The sequence below is a fragment of the Macaca fascicularis genome, chromosome 1 (genome assembly GCF_037993035.2).
Source record: "Macaca fascicularis isolate 582-1 chromosome 1, T2T-MFA8v1.1".
NCBI classification, from domain to species: domain Eukaryota; kingdom Metazoa; phylum Chordata; class Mammalia; order Primates; family Cercopithecidae; genus Macaca; species Macaca fascicularis.
The window spans coordinates 206528664-206545960 of record NC_088375.1 but is presented as its reverse complement, the minus strand read 5'-3'; the positions used below and the strand labels follow the sequence as shown (position 1 = coordinate 206545960).

The window sequence follows — 17297 nt, the reverse complement described above, 5'->3', positions numbered from 1 at the left end:
CGGCCAAGGAAGTTGTTTTTTATTTAAAGGGTGGACAGAGGAAAATGAACCAGGACAGCATACATTCATTTGAGGAAGATCAAATGAAGAAGAGAGAAAACTATGGAAAAGATAGTGTTACAGAAGCCAAGAGGAGTTTCAAGAAAGAAGGAAGCAGATGAGGAGTATCAGATGCAACAGAAAGGTCAGGTAGAATTAGAGCAGAGGAGAGGCAGTATTAATTAGGATATAATTTCATTACTACTGATACATTAATAGCAAAGCAATGGACATCATGTGGTAACTTGTCTCTTTTTTATCTGTTTTAGCTACCATCGTCCATGATGCCAAAGGTTGAGAGAGGAACTCAACATGGCTGCTTTGCTGCTTCCTTCTCCAGAGTGACATATGGAGGGAACTTTAGCACTTCCCAGCACAGCCAGAATTGCATCCTCTGGGATCTTCTGAGGTGGACAGCACTTCTTTGAATGTAGCATTTCACTGGAACAGAGTCTCATGTGCTGCACCTGGGGCAAAACAACACTTTGTCAGTGCTTTTGAACCTTTCAATATTGTAGCTTACTTGAGGAGTTTTTCCCTCACTGGCCACCAAAGTTCTGGACCACTTGCAGGTTCCAGGTTTTACTGGCTGCATCACCCCTTCCCCTAGATGACTGCCTGTGCTGAGGCACAGTTTGCACCATTAGCCTTACCTGCTCTGCCCTGATTGTGAGACCCAAATGTGTAGGCTCTAAATCCCAGCCATCAAATCCAATTCCTGATGGGGAAAACCTCCTGGAGGCCCCCAACCTTCTGGTAAAAGAGTCCCTACCTCCAGGGGAAGCCTTACCACACTGGCATATCAGATGAAGCCATTGCACTGTACCTCTCATAACACAGCAATACAGTCTCTTGAGGGCACTCAAGCCTGAGAGGAAGCTCAGGATCTGACATGTTCTTCCTTTTCCTCACAAGTCATCATGATTTTTTATTTTAAAATAATCTGGAAGTAATGGGAAGTTATGTTTTTCGTGAACTCCAACCAGAATCCAAATTGGTTAGATGAAGCCAGGCGCAGTGGCTCATGCCTATAATCCCAGCACTTTGGGAAGCCGAGGTGGGTGAATCACCTGAGGTCAGGAATTCAAGACCAGCCTGGCCAACATAGCGAAACCCCATCTCTACTAAAAATACAAAAATTAGTCAGGTGTGGTGGCGCCTGGCTGAGGCATGAGAACCGCTTGAACCCAGGAGGTGGAGGTTGCAGTGAGCCAAGATCACCGCCCACTGCACTCCAGCCTGGGCAACAAAGTGAGACTCTGTCTTAAAAAAAAAGTTGGTTAGATGAGAAAGCACATATATTTTCTATATACAAAACAAGAAAGGCCTTTTGAGCCCCTGTGCTCAGGCCCACTCCCACACTGTAGAGTGTACTTTCATTTTCAATAAATCCTTTTATTCCTTGCAAAAAAAAAAAAAAAGCCTTAGCCAGGTTCAGTGGCTCGTACCTGTAATCCCAACACTTTGGGAGACTGAGGCAGGTGGATCACCTGAGTTCAGGAGTTCAAGACCAGCCTGGCCAACACGGCAAAAACCCTGTCTCTACTAAAAAACACAAAAATTAGCCGGGCATGGTGGCTTGTGCCTGTAGTCCCAGCCACTGGGGAGGCTGAGGCAGGAGAATTGCTTGAACCTGGGAGGCGGAGGTTGCAGTGAGCCAAGCGCCACTGCACTCCAGCCTGGGTGACAGAGTGAGACTCCGTCTCAAAAAAAAAAAAAAAAAAAGCCTTAATATTAATGCTAACGTGGCAGAAAACTGAGTTGTGGGTTACATTTTATAGGCTATTGTAGTTTTATTTACCAAATGATATTCTCTAAATCACTTCGACCAATAAATGTATTCTCCTCCTTAAAGCAGAGTTGTATCAACTCTGTGGGAGCATTTATGAGCTGTCGGTCCCCACACTTCCAGCCAGAATCACAGTAAGGTCTGGCTGGATGTGGGTTGCTGCATAGGAAAGGGTCTCTGGAGAAGCAGAGGGCACGATCATGGCCCACTGCTCCCCTCTTGTTCTCAGCGCTCTTTGCCCTCTCCTGCTGCGTGCTTCCTCTTCACTCCAGTGCTGATCCTCCTGCTGACTCTCTCTGGCAGCTTCCACCTCACCCGCCCCTCTTCCACACTATAGCCAGTATGGTTGGTGCTGGGGCATTGACTCAGCCCCCCTACTTTATGCATTTGTAATAGATATTAATACGATTTCCTAAAACAGAAGGTTTTGTTGCTTTCTTTGAATTTGTATTGAAAACCATATGGTCTCACTGTTTCGCTTCAATTCTTATCCACACTATAAATGGAAGAAAAAAAATTAATAGTTTCTGTTTAATCTGATGAATGTGGCTTTTTTCCCTTCACTTTAATGTTCAAGAAGTTGTGGCTATTTCACATATTTCTTCTGATTTATTCTGTGGGTCCCTGTTATTTGTCCTGTATATAATCTTTCAGTATATTTTCATCCTTTCATATCCACATAAGACTTGCTGAAGAATCAGAATATCAGTTCAAAACAAAACCTAGGCCAGGCATGGTGGCTCTCGTTTGTAATTTCAGCACTTTGGGAGGCCAAGGTGGGAAGATCACAAGGTCAGGAGTTTGAGACCAGCCTGGCCAACATGGTAAAACCCCATCTCTACCAAAAATACAAAAATTAGCCAGGTGTGGTGGCAGGCACCTGTAATCCCAACTACTCAGGACGCTGAGGCAGGAGAGTCACTTGAACCCGGGAGGTGGAGGTTGCAGTGAGCCAAGATCACACAACTGCACTTCAGCCTAGTCAACAGAGCAAGACTCCATCTCAAAAAAACAAAAGAAAGAAAGAATGAATGCTGGATCCATATCTCCTTGAAGTTCTATTGTTATTGTTGTTGTTGGGTTTTTTTTTTTTGAGATGGAGTTTTGCTCTCATTGCCCAGGCTGAAGTGCAATGGTGCGATCTTGGCTCACCACATCCTCTGCCTCCCAGGTTCAAGCGATTCTCCTGCCTCAGCCTCTCGAACAGCTGGGATTACAGGCATGTACCACCACGCAGGGCTAATTTTGTATTTTTAGTAGAGATGGGGTTTCTCCATGTTAGTCAGCCTGGTCTCAAACTCCCGACCTCAGGTGATCCACCCGGCCTCCCAAAGTGCTGGGATTACAGGCATGAGCCACCGTGCCCGGCCTTCCTTGAAGCATTTTGTTTGGTTTTGATTTGTTTTGTTTTTGGAGATAGGGTCTCACTCTGTCACCCATGCTGGAGTGCAGTGGCACAATCTTGGCTCAGAGCAACCTCTGCCTCCCAGGCTCAAGTGATCCTCCCACTTCATTCTAAGTAGCTGGGACTACAGGCACGTGCCACCACAGCCAGCTCATTTTTGTGTTGTTTTAGAGATGAGGTTTTGCAATGTTGCCCAGGCTGATCTTGAACACCTGGGCTCAAGGACTTTGCCCATTGTGGCCTCCCAAAGTTCTGAGGTTGAAAGTGTGAGTCATCGTGCCCAGCCTCCTTGAAGTTTACTAACACTTGGGATAACTGAGGGAAAAGAAGTGACAATTCCACTCAGTCTGTTAGAGGTCTGGATATAAGGTAGCCACACAATAACTCTAACTTAACTTCTTCTAACCATTCTATCTTATTGGTTTAGAGACTGTCTTCTGCCAGCATTTTTTGTGGCTTGAGATGATATTTTTGAACCCTTCTTTCACTACCTTTCTTACCTTTAACGTGCCAAGCTTGAAACAGGATTTGATTTCCTGAGCTACTTGTTCGCCTTCTGTGCGTCACCAAGTAATCTGGTTCATCTTTCATCTCATTCATGTTCTTTTCAAGTGAAACAAGACATTTTGGGGGTCAAGTCTCTGGGTGTTTATTTTGTTTTTATGTATATAAAAATGGATTTTATGTTCCCTTTCCTTACCAACTGATATGGAAACTCAGAATCATAAAGAAATGAAAGCCTGGTGTATTGTACTTCAAGATGCCTCCCCGATGTATAGAATCTCCTTGTAAAATAAATAATTGCATTGTATATCATTTTTCCCATCAATATTAATTATTAAATGTTTTAGAATTTTTAAATACCAACTATACTATTCTGGTGTGAGGTATTTTCTTTTACATTACACTCTATCACAAAAGATTAAACCCAGCTTAAAAATGATATGTAGGCCAGGCATGGTGGCTCACACCTGTAATCCCAGCATTTTGGGAGGCCGAGGCGGGCGGATCACAAGGTCAGGAGATCGAGACCATCCTGGCTAACACAGTGAAACGCCATCTCTACTAAAAATACAAAAAAACTGGGCATGGTGGTAGGTACCTGTAGTCCCAGCTACTCGGGAGCCTGAGGCAGCAGAATGGCATGAACCCGGGAGGTGGAGTTTGCATTGAGCTGAGGTCACACCACTGCACTCCTGCCTGGGTGACAGAGCAAGACTCTGCCTCAAAAAAAAAAAAAAAAAAAAGGTAAGTTATTTCTAATGTCCCAAAATGAGAAATGGATGAGGAAGAGAAAAATAGTAGTGAGGACATTAAATGTAGACAGAGGTGAGGGTCATTCATGTTTATTTCTGTCAGTGCACAAATACGGAGAAAGAATAGGCTACAGACTAGAGCCGACTATGAACCCCGTATGTACCAGACACTTGATCCTATTTAGCCCACTGCAGCCTGTTTGGTAAGTGATAGTATACTCATTTCACCAATTAGGAAACTGAGATTAAATTGCTTCCCCAAGTTCAAAACAAATTATGTAATCTTCTAATATATTCAAGGACAAGCACTTGCATGCCCATCAACTGCCCCTATGAAAATTTACTCTAGGCCGGGTGCGGTGGCTCACACCTGTAATCCCAGCACTTTGGGAGGCCAAGAGGATCACCTGAGGTCGGGAGTTTGAGACCAGCCTGACCAACAGGCAGAAACCCCATCTCTACTAAAAATACAAAATTAGCCGGGCGTGGTGGCACATGCCTGTAATCCCAGCTACTTGGGAGGCTAAAGCAGGAGAATCACTTGAACCTGGGAGGCGGAGGTTGCAGTGCACCGAGAACCACTGCATTCCAGCCTGGGCAAAAAGAACAAAACTCCGTCTCAAAAAAAAAAAAAAAAAAAAAAAAATTAACCACATATAACGACCCCCAAGATGACATCACAAAAGGACACTTAGTACTTTTTCTTTTTTTTTTTTTCCTCAGGACGGAGTCTTGCTCTGTCACCCAGGCTGGAGTGTGGTGGCATGATCTTGGCTCACTACAACCTCTGCCTCCCGGATTCAAGCGATTCTCCTACCTCAGCCTCCCGAGTAGCTGGGAATACAGGCATCTGCCACCACCCCCGGCTAATTTTTTGTATTTTTAGTAGAGATGGGGTTTCACCGTGTTGGCCAGGCTGGTCTCGAACTCCTGACCTCAGGTGATCCATCCGCCTCAGGCTCCCAAAGTGCTGGGACTACAGGCATCAGCCACCACACTGGACCCAGGACACTTAGTACTTCATGTTATCTTTTCCAGCAAGCAGCCCAGTTTCAGTCCAGGTGGCCTCAGCAATGACTCACTTCTACTTGTCCCTTAAGAGACTGGCCATGTTTAGTGCACTACCGTTGACCAAGAGTTAAACCATGAGTCAGAACTCCTTGTGTCCACCTGCTCCCGGACTGCCCTTCTACTAGCCCTCTAAAGAAGCCTCAAATTGCTATTGCCCTTTTGAGTTAAATTGTCTCAAGAAAGCTGTTTTGAAGATGAAGATTGCCCAGTGTTTGCCAAAATGATGAATGAATTTTGGGTCTCTGTGGATTTATATAACTATCCCCCAAGAAAAGGCAGGTCCAGCCTGGTGCAGTGGTGCACACTTGTAGTCCCAGCAGCTTGGAAAGTTGAGGTGGAAGGATCACTTGAGCCCAGGAGTTCAATACCAGCCTGGGCAACATAGACCCTATCTCTTGAAAAAAGAGGAGGGGCAAGTCCAATGGATACTGAATAGGCAGAGAATGAAATAGTAAGCATAAACAGATGACAATGTGCAACAAAGAAAATCCTAGCCCTGAAGCCAAAACACAGCCAGCACCACTGTTTCAATGTTCTATTCCATTTCAGCCCTAGGAGGCATGAAGGGAAAACCAGGAATGACCAGCAACCCAGACCTCTTGCTCCATCTGTCGTTTTGTGTGGATATTGTTAATTTCTTCCTGAAAGAATTTTGCCTCCTGTGTAGAACATAGACGTCATCTGACAGGAACAAATAGCTATAATGTTCCTTCATCTGGCACTGAGAACACACAGTCCTCAGTGAGGACTGTGGGAGGGGGAGCATTAAATAAATTATTTAGTGCTTACCTCCTTCCTACCCTCCCCCGCAACAAAGACACAATCTTCCTGTGACCCCAATTTCTCTTCAATCTATTACCCTCTTTCCTGCTTTTCCTATACTCCCTTCACAAAATCTATTCCAATGTTAAACAACCCAAGTTCCCAGGCCAGGCAGCTGAGCTAAATGACTGACAGAGGAAGAACTAGTGATGGAGATATAAACTGAACAGGCTTCTTGGCCTTGCTTCATAACCTCTGGTCTGTGCACGTTGTTTTCCCTATCTAAGGCCATATTCACTCAGCTCATTAAAATCTAAATGAAATCCAAACCAATATGGCTTTCCTGTGGTAACCAGGGATTTTTCAGTTAACTGCCACTTCCAAAGGCCTTCAGTTATTGCACTTGGCTGCTTTGCAACATTTGGTGCTTTGGGCAATGTCCTAGTCCTCAAAACTCTTCTTCCTTGGCTTCTGAGGCACCACTGTCTTCTGGTTCTCCTTCCCTGACTGACCTTTCTTTGTGCTGCTGGCTTCTTCCTTGAACACCATTTAAATGCTGGGTTTTCGGCCACGTGTGGTGGCTCACGCCTGTAATCCCAGCACTTTGGGAGGCCGAGGCAGGTGGTTCACCTGAAGTCAGGAGTTTGAGACCAACCTGGCCAACATGGTGAAACCCCATCTCTACTAAAACTACAAAAAAATTAGCTAGGCATGGTGGCAATGTGCTTGTAGTGCCAGCTACTAGGGAGGCTGAGGCATGAGAATTGCTTGAACCCGGGAGGTGGAGGTTGCAGTGAGCTAAGATCACAACACTGCACTCCAGCCTGGGTGACAGTGAGACTCCATCCAAAAATAAATAAATAAAATAAAATAAATAAATGCTGTGTTTTACCGGGTGTGGTGGCTCATGCCTGTGATCCTAGCACTTTCGGAGGACAAGATTGGCAGATTGCTTGAGGCCAGGAGTTCAAGACCAGCCTGGGCAGTATAGTGAGACTCCATCTCTATCAAAAATTTAAAAAACTAGCTGAGCACAGTGGTGCATGCTTCTAGTTCCAGTTACTCAGAAGAGGCTGAGGTGAGAGAATCATTTCAGCCCGGGTGGCCCAGGCTGCAGTGAGTCCTGATCATGCCACTGCATTCCAACCTCAACAACAGAGCGATATCTCAAAATAAAATAAATGCTGGGTTTCATGTCCTCCCATCACTCTCCTCATTCTTCCAAGATGACTTTAGCCACCACCCTAATTCTGACAACTTCTATATCTTTTATCACCAACTCACATTTCTTACAGGAACCCCAACCCCATATATCTAATTGCTCTTTGGACTTACATACAACCAGATGTTACTCAGGTAACTCATATATACTCCAATGTGGACGTTACTCCTCCCCCACTGCCCGTGTTTCCACTTATCAAGGCTAGAGACCATAGTATGTTCAGTCTCCTAAGCCTAGCATCTTCAAGTTCCTCTCTTTTTTTTTTTTTTTTTTTTTTTGAGGCGGAGTCTTCACTCTGTCGCCCAGGCTGGAGTGCAGTGGCACCATCTGGGCTCACTGCAAGCTCCGCCTCCCAGGTTCGCGCCATTCTCCTGCCTCAGCCTCCCGAGTAGCTGGGACTACAGGCGCCCGCCACCGCGCCCGGCTAATTTTTTTTGCATTTTAGTAGAGATGGGGTTTCACCGTGTTTGCCAGGATGGTCTCGATCTCCTGACCTCGTGATTCGCCCGCCTCGGCCTCCCAAAGTGCAGGGATTACAGGCGTGAGCCACCGCGCCCGGCCTAAGTTCCTCTCTTACCTTGCAATTCCAGTGGGATGAGAAACCCTACGTCAGAAATGTCTTTATTTATTTATTTTTTGAGATAGGTTACTGCTCTGTTGCCCAGGCTGGAGTGCAGTGGCATGATCACAACTCACTGCAGCCTCAATCTCCTTGGCTCAGGTGATCCTCACACCTCATAAGTGGCTGGGATTACAGGCATGCACCACCACACTCAGCTAACTGTTTAAAAAATTTTTTGGGCCGGGCGCGGTGGCTCAAGCCTGTAATCCCAGCACTTTGGGAGGCCGAGACGGGCGGATCACGAGGTCAGGAGATCGAGACCATCCTGGCGAACACGGTGAAACCCCGTCTCTACTAAAAAATACAAAAAACTAGCCGGGCGAGGCGGCGGGCGCCTGTAGTCCTAGCTACTCCGGAGGCTGAGGCAGAAGAATGGCGTAAACCCGGGGGGCGGAGCTTGCAGTGAGCTGAGATCCGGCCACTGCACTCTAGCCCGGGCGACAGAGCCAGACTCCGTCTCAAAAAAAAAAAAAAAAATTTTTTTGTAGGCCGGGTGCGGTGGCTCATGCCTGTAATCCCAACACTTTGGAAGGTCAAGGTGGGCGGATCACGCGGTCAGGAGTTCGAGACCAGTCTGGCCAATATGGTGAAACCCCGTCTCTACTGAAAATACAAAAATTAGCGGGGCATGGTGACACGCACCTGCAGTCCCAGCTACTCGGGAGGCTGAGGCAGGAGAATTGCTTGAACCCAGGAGGCAGAGAATGCAGTGAGCTGAGATGGCGCCACTGCACTCTAGCCTGGCTGACAGAGCAGACTCCATCTCAAAAAAAAAAAAAAAAATGTTGTAGAGATGGGGTCTCTCTCCATGTTGCCCAGGCTGATCCTGAACTCCTTGGCCTCAAGCGATTCTCCCTCCTCAGCCCCGCAAAATGCTGAGATTACAGGCGTGAGACACCACGGCTGGCCAGAAATATCTTGATTCTTATATCTCTTCTCACCTTGTTTACCATCTGAGTTCAAAGGCAACATAATTTAATGGGACTTTATGACATCCTCCCCACCAGTCTCTCCCATCTATCCTCCTATTTTGCCACTAGAGTTACCTCTCTAAAATACAAACATGGGCTGGGTGTAATCCCAGCACTTTGGTAGGCCGAGGCGGGTGGATCACTTAAGATCAGGAGCTCAAGACCAGCCTGGCCAACATGGTGAAATCCTGTCTCTAATAAAAATACAAACATTAGGTAGGCATGGTGGCTGGTGCCTGTAATCCCAGCTACTTGGGAGGCTGAAGCAGGAGAAACACTTGAACCGGGAGGCAGAGGTTGCAGTGAACCGAGACTGCACCATAGCACTCCAGCCTGGGCAAAAAGAGCAAAACTCAGTGTCAAAAAATAAAAAATAAAATAAATATTTAAAAATTAAAAAAAAATAAAATGCAGGCCAGGCACGGTGGCTCATGCCTGTAATCCTAGCACTTTGGGAGGCTGAGACGGGTGGATCACTTGAGGTCAGGAGTTCGAGACCAGCCTGGCAAACATGGTGAAACCCTGGTCATGGTGCCATGCGCCTATAGTCCCAGCTACTTGTGAGGCTGAGGCACAAGAATCATTTAAACCTGGAAGGCAGAGGTTGCAGTGAGCTGAGATTGCGGCACTGCATTCCAGCTTGGGTGACAAAGTAAGACTCTGTCTCAAAAATAAAAATAAATAAATAAAATAAAATAAAATGCAAACCTGGTCAGAGCAAACTTTTACTTCGAAATTTATTGGCCCCCCAGTTACCTGCAGGATGAACTTTATTTAGTTAGTTGGTTAGTTTTGTTTATTTTGAGATGGAGTCTCACTGTGTCACCCAGGCTAGAGTGCAGTGGTGCCATCTTGGCTCACTGCAACCTCCGCCTCCCAGGTTCAGGCAATACTTCTGCCTAAGACTCCCAAGTAGCTGGGACTACAGGCTCACACCACCACACCTGGCTTTTTTTTTTTTTTTTTTTTTTTGAGACGAAATCTCACTCTGTCACCCAGGCTAGAGTGCAGTGGCGCAATCTCGGCTCACTGCAACCTCCGCCTCCCGGGTTCAAGCAATTCTCCTGCCTCAGCCTCCCGAGTAGCTGGGACTACAGGCTTGCGCCACCACGCCCGGCTAATTTTTGTATTTTTTTAGTAGAGACAGGGTTTCACCATATTGGCCAGGCTGGTCTCGAACTCCTGACCTCGTGATCTGCCTGCCTCGGCCTCCCAAAGTTCTGGGATTACAGGCATGAGCCACCACACCCAGTCACACCCGGCTAATTTTTTTATATTTTTAGTAGAGACGAGGTTTCACCATATTGGCCAGGCTGGTCTCAAAGTCCTGACCTTGTGATCTGCCCGCCTGGGCCTCTGAAAGTGCAGGGATTACAGGCATGAGCCACCGTGCCCAGCCTTTTTTTTTTTTCTTTCTTTCTTTTTTTCTTTTTTTGGTGTGTGTGACAGAATTTTGCTCATCGCCCAGGCTGGAGTGCAGTGGTGCAGTCTCGGCTCACTGCAACCTCTGCAGCCAGGATCAAACAATTCTCTTGCCTCAGCCTCTCAAGTACCTGGGATTATGGATGCCCACCACCACACCCAGCTAATTTTTGTAATTTTAGTAGAGACAGGGTTTCACCATGTTGGTCAGGCTGGTCTCAAACTCCTGACCTCAGGTGATTCGCCTGCCTTGGCCTCCCAAAGTGCTGGGATGACAGGTATGAGGCACCGCGCTGGGCCTCCAGGATAAATTTTAAACTCCTTGGCTTGGGCTACAAGATATTTTGTAATTCATCTCTTGCCTATTTCCCAAACTCATGGAAAGTCCAACAGTTCTACCTTTACATTCCTCACTGAGCTGACCTCTTACTCTTCCGGGAGACCACAGGCCTTCCTTTGCACCTGCTAGTTCCTCAGCATGAAATACTGTCATCATCCACGCTCCACCCCTTTACTAATCCCATAAGTTTTATCTATTTTATTTATTTATATATTTTGTTTTTGTTTGTTTGTTTGTTTTGAGATAGAATATTGCTCTGTCGCCCAGGCAGGAGTGCAGTGGTGAGATCTCAGCTCACTATAAACTCCGCTTCCTGGGTTAATGCGATTCTCCTGCCTCAACCTCCCGAGTAGCTGGGATTACAGGTGCGTACCACTACACCTGGCTATTTTGTATTTGTAGTAGAGACGGGGTTTCACCATGTTGGCCAGGCTGGTCACGAGTCTTGGCCCCACGTGATCCACCCGCCTCGGCCTCCCAAAGTGCTGGGAGTATAGGCGTGAACCACCACACCCATTCGAATCCCATAAATTTTAGCTCCCCAGTGAAACTTTCTCTGCCTTTAACAAATTATTCAGTGTCTATGTCCTTTGTTTCAGAATACTTTATCCATGTCAGTTTTCATCAAGTACTGGTATAATTTCCTGTCATGTGTATTTCTCCCACTGTGAGTTTGCAAGGACAGAAACAGTGTTTCATTTCAGAATCTCCAGTGTCTTAACACCGCACATAGCAAGTAATAAGTAATATTCATTAAGTAAATGTTGAATAAATGATTAAAATTGAATTCTGATAATGTGGCCAAAGAAGTAGAATTATTAGTCTTCTTTCCTCTAAAACTACTGCTTCTTGGGCGGGCGCGTGGCTCACATCTGTAATCCCAGCACTTTGGGAGGCCAAGGCAGGTGGATCACTTGAGGACATGAGTTCCAGAGTTCCAGACCAGACTGGCCAACATGGTGAAACTTCGTCTCTACTAAAAATACAAAATTAGCCGGACGTGGTGGCACATGCCTGTAATCCCAGCTACTCGGGAGGCGGAGGCAGGAGAATCGCATTAACTCAGGAAGCGGCGTTTATAGAGAGCTGAGATCTCACCACTGCACTCCAGCCTAAGTGACAGAGTGAGACTCCAACTGAAAAAAAAAAAAAAATTTGTCCGGCATGGTGGTGGGCACCTGTAACCCCAGCTACTTGGGGGCTGAGGCAGGAGAATAGCTTGAACCTGAGAGGTGGAGGTTGCAGTGAGCCGAGATCATGCCATTGCACGCCAGCCTTGGCAACAAGAGCGAAACTCTGTCTCAAAAAAATAAATAAAAATAAATAAAATAAAACAATAATCTAACTGGGCGCGGTAGCCCACGCCTGTAATTCCAGCACTTTAGGAGGCCAAGGCGGGCAGATTGCTTGAGCTCCAGAGTTCGAGATCAGCCTGGCCAACATGGTGAAACCCTGTCTCTATTAAAAACACAAAAATTGGGCCGGGCGCGGTGGCTCAAGCCTGTAATCCCAGCACTTTGGGAGGCCGAGGTGGGTGGATCACAAGGTCAGCAGATTGAGACCATCCTGGCTAACACGGTGAAACCCCGTCTCTACTAAAAAATACAAAAAACTAGCTGGGCGAGGTGGCGGGCGCCTGTAGTCCCAGCTACTCGGGAGGCTGAGGCAGGAGAATGGCGTAAACCTGGGAGGCGGAGCTTGCAGTGAGCTGAGATCCGGCCACTGCACTCCAGCCCGGGGACAGAGCGAGACTCCGTCTCAAAAAAAAAACACACACACACACACACAAAAATTAGCCCGTTGTAGTGGTGGGCACCTGTAATCCCAGCTACTTGGGAGGCTGAGACAGGAGAATCACTTGAACCTGGGAAGCAGAGGTTGCAGTAAGCTAAGATTGCACCACTGCACTCCAGCCTGGGCGACAAAGCTAGACTCCATCTCAAAAATAATAATAATAGCTGCGTGCGGTGGCTCACGCCTGTAATCCCAGCACTTTGAGAGGCAGAGGCGGGCGGATCACTTGAGGTCGGAAGTTTGAGACCAGCCTGACCAACATGGAGAAACCCCATCTCTACTAAAAATACAAAATTAGCCAGGCATGGTGGTGCATGCCTGTAATCCCAGCTACTCAGGAGGCTAAGGCAGGAGAATCGCTTGAACCCAGGAGGTGGAGGGTGTAGTAAGCCGAGATCGCACCATTGCATTCTAGCCTGGGCAACAAGATGGAAACTCCATCTCAAAAAACAATAATAATAATCCCACTTCATGTTTACATTAATAATATATTTTAGGCCGGGTGCGGTGGCTCAAGCCTGTAATCCCAGCACTTTGGGAGGCCGAGACGGGCGGATCATGAGGTCAGGAGATCGAAACCATCCTGGCTAGCACGGTGAAACCCCGTCTCTACTAAAAAAATACAAAAAACTAGCCAGGCGAGGTGGCGGGCGCCTGTAGTCCCAGCTACTCGGGAGGCTGAGGCAGGAGAATGGCGTGAACCCGGGAGGCGGAGCTTGCAGTGAGCTGAGATCTGGCCACTGCACTCCAGCCTGGGCGACAGAGCGAGACTCCGTCTCAAAAAAAAAATATATATATATATATATATATTTTTTTTTTAATTTTTTTAACCAATTTCTCTAGGAACTTGAATATATAAATTTTTTTTTCTTCCAAGACGGAGTGTTGCTCTGTTGCTCAGAACTGGAGTGCAATGGTGCGATCTTGGCTCACTGCACCTCCACCTCCCAGGAATTCTCCTGCCTCAGCCTCCCAAGTAGCTGGGATTAAAGCCGTGCCCCATCATGCCCAGCTAATTTTTGTACTTTTAGTAGAGACGGAGTGTCACCATGTTGGCCAGGCTGGTTTCGATTACAGGCATGAGCCATCACGCCCACCAGCAATGTATTTTTATGGAAAAAAAAAGTTTTCCAAAAATAATTAGTGAGAACAGTGGTACTGTTTTACATTTTTTACAAATCTCTTGAATGTTTGGTTTAATAGAATCCAGTTCAATTCTCGTATCTGCACCTACATTCAATCTGTTATTATGTGTTGTTTTGTTTGAGTATATAGTTAGAATATATGACTTTGGTTTAAGCCAGGTGCAGTGGCTCACACCAGTAGTCCCAGCTCCTTGGGAGACTGAAACAGGAGGATTGCTTGAGACCAGGGCTTTAAGGGGTGCAGTGTACTATAATTGCTGCAGTGCAGTCTAACCTGGGTGACAAAATGAGACCCTGTCTCTAAAAAAAAAATTGTAATAGGCCAGGCACGGTGGCTCACGCCTGTAATCCCAGCACTTTGGGAGGCCAAGAGGGGTAGATCACCTGAGTTTGGGAGTTTGAGACCAGCCTGACCAACATGGAGAAACCCCATCTCTACTGAACATACAAAATTAGCCGGGCATGGTGGCACATGCCTGTAATCCCAGCTACTCAGGAGGCTGAGGCAGGAGAATCACTTGAACCCGAGAGGCGGAGGTTGTGGTGAGCCGAGATCACACCATTGCACTCCAGCCTGGGCAACAAGAGCAAAACTCCGTCTCAAAAAAAAAAAAAATTTAATAAAAAGACTTTTGTTTCAGTCTCACATGGATATGTAGTTGGAAAAGATGTCAGCCATTCTTTCAAGTTAAATGTTATTCCGTGAAAAATGTGGCTCTTTCAGCTTATAACTCACATTAGTTCCTAGAGAAATCCCCCGTACTGTATGCAGTGTTCTATGTGTGCTTCTCACTTTATCATGCAGACTATTAAAGAGGCAGATATTTAAACGTTGACAGTTAGTAAAACTAATGATTTGTATTTCCCCATCAAGAATATTCTTAGCTGGGCGCGGTGGCTCACTCCTGTAATCCTAGCACTTTGGCAGGCTGAGGCAGGCGGATCACAAGGTCAGGAGATGGAGACCATCCTGGCTAACATAGTGAAACCCCGTCTCTACTAAAAATACAAAAAAAATTAGCCGGGCTTGGTGGCGGGCGCCTGTAGTCCCAGCTACTTGGTAGGCTGAGGCGGGAGAATGGTGTGAACCCGGGAGGCGGAGCTTGCAATGAGCCAAGATGGCGCCACTGCACTCCAGCCTGGGCGACAGAGCAAGACTCCGTCTCAAAAAAAAAAAAAAAATCTTGGCCGGGCGCGGTGGCTCAAGCCTGTAATCCCAGCACTTTGGGAGGCCGAGGCGGGTGGATCACGAGGTCAGGAGATCGAGACTATCCTGGCTAACATGGTGAAACCCCGTCTCTACTAAAAATACAAAAAACTAGCCGGGCGTGGTGGCGGGCGCCTGTAGTCTCTGCTACTTGGGAGGCTGAGGCAGGAGAATGGCGTGAACCCGGGAGGCGGAGCTTGCAGTGAGCCGAGATCACGCCACTGCACTCCAGCCTGGGAGACACAGCGAGACACCGTCTCAAAAAAAAAAAAAAAAAAAAAAAAAAAAAAAAAAAAATCTTAACTTTTTCACTGATATTGTGATTTTTGTTAACTGATTTTGAGATTTTGTGATGATACCTACCAGGACACATTGGTGACAGGCCCTTGAATTGTGCTAGGGCATATGCAGTTTTACCCACTGTTGTTTTTTAAAATTAATTAGTTAATTCGTTTATTTTTAAAATGGGGCCTCACTATGTTGCCCAAGCTGTTGAAATCTGGAGCTCAAGCAATCCTCCCACCTCACCCTCCTGAATAGCTAGGATTGCAGGCCCATGCCACCATGCCTGCCACCATGCCTGCCACCACTGTTTTTTACATCATTTTTTATCAACTAAGCAAAAAAGGTAAATAAAGTCTAAGTATTATTATCAAATAGTTCTGACCTTATGAACCTCCCAAAAGGTCTCAGGAACCCTGTGGTCTGCTGATCACACTTTAAGAACCACTGCTCTGGGCCTGCTTCACATCTTAAAATCTGGATAATTATACCAATGTCTTAGAATTGCTGTAATAGTAAGTAATTTGCGTAATAAAGCATTCAGAACAAAATCTAATGTGTAGGAGGAACACCATAAACGTTACTACTCAAGATAGCCCAGCTGTGATAGCTCTGTCCGTCTAGCCAACGTTTTTTCACCTTACACCATACTAAAAATTCCATCATATTTGCAACATTTCACATGTATATATATCGTAAGCATTCTTTACTTGCCTACTTCATATTGGGAGTGTTTTGTCTGTGTGGTAAAATATACGTACAAATTGCCATTTTAACTAGTTTAAAATGTATAGAGGGCCAGGCGCGGTGGCTCAAGCCGGTAACCCCAGCACTATGGGAGGCCGAGGCGCATCACTTCAGGTCAGGAGTTTGAGAGCAGTCTGGCCAACATGGTGAAACCCCGTCTCTGCTAAAAATACAAAAATTAACCTAGCACGGTGGCAGGCACCTGTACTCCCAGCTACTCGGGAGGCTGAGTCAGGAGAATCGCTTGAATCCAGGAGGCGGAGGTTGCAGTGAGCCGAGATGGCCCCACTGCACTCCAGCCTGGGTGACAGAGCAAAACTCCATCTCAAAAAAAAAAAAAAAAAAAAAGTATAGAGCAGTGCTTTTAAGCACATTCCTTCACCCTGTTGTGCAAAGGAGTTTTTTAGTTTTATTTATTTTTATCCGCGCCAGGCCTGGTGTTTTTTATTTTTATCTGATTCGTCTAGAGGCACTTTCATCCTATTTACCCTCACATTTATCAAATGATTTCTTTCACTGGTCAGAGGGTAGATTCAATTCCTTTTGATACTTCGTATTTCTCTGGATGTTTTTCAATTCTGCATTCTTATTATTCCCCAACGTTTTACTTATTTATTTATTTGGAGACAGAGTCTCGCTCTGTCGACCAGGATGGAAAGCCCTGGCGCGATCTCGGTTCACTGCAACCACGGCCTCCCAGGTTCAAACGATTCTCATGCCTCAGCCTCCCGAGTAGCTGGGACTGGAATTTGGCGGCACCACGCCCGGCTTCTGTTTTGTATTTTTTGTAAAGACTGGATTTCGCCACGCTGCTCAGGCTGGTCTCGAACTTCTGGCCTCAAACGATCCGCCCCTCACGGCCTTCAGAAGTGCTGTAATCACAGGCGTGAGCCACCGCGTTCGGCTCTTCCAAAAATTTTTTGGCCAGTTTATCTACGGGCATATCCTACAGACTGGGTCCAATGATTGCACAGAAGTAAACGTCCTCTGTAGCTACATACCTACAAACCTATTTCTGTAACGTACATTCCCCAGCAAGGTCCCGCGCGAAGGCTCCACTACCGCGAGAGCATTCCGAGCCAGGAAGGTGTGGGACTCAATCTACAGTAGATTCCCAGCAGCCTCCGCGAGTTTCTGATTCTCTAACGGCGCATGCTCTTGCGCACGCGCACTATACATTCCATGACTTCCGGGCACTTCGTAAGGTTTAAATAACGATGCTT

The 17297-nt window shown here is 46.4% G+C and overlaps 1 protein-coding gene and 1 long non-coding RNA gene across 51 annotated transcripts in view; one reads left to right on the top strand and one right to left on the bottom strand.

The window, feature by feature from the left end:
• PHACTR4 (phosphatase and actin regulator 4) overlaps positions 1 to 4100 on the top strand; it is a 146206-nt gene extending 142106 nt beyond the window's left edge. For 43 of the 50 annotated variants that reach the window (XM_074014970.1, XM_074014919.1, XM_074014880.1 and 40 more), the window contains one exon: positions 309 to 1600. In XM_074014970.1, the coding sequence (XP_073871071.1) occupies positions 309 to 324 (16 nt within the window). In that variant the 3' untranslated portion in view covers positions 325 to 1600. Of the gene's footprint in view, positions 1 to 308 lie in introns of all 50 variants that reach the window. The other 7 variants (XM_065526533.2, XM_065526532.2, XM_015439700.4 and 4 more) reach the window with 1 other exon arrangement.
• On the bottom strand, positions 309 to 17177 carry LOC135966691 (uncharacterized). The gene is made up of 2 exons (XR_010580235.2): positions 17076 to 17177; positions 309 to 506 (listed from the first exon to the last, which is right to left on the bottom strand). It is a non-coding gene; the product is annotated as an uncharacterized lncRNA (long non-coding RNA).
• Between the last annotated feature and the right edge of the window lie 120 nt (positions 17178 to 17297).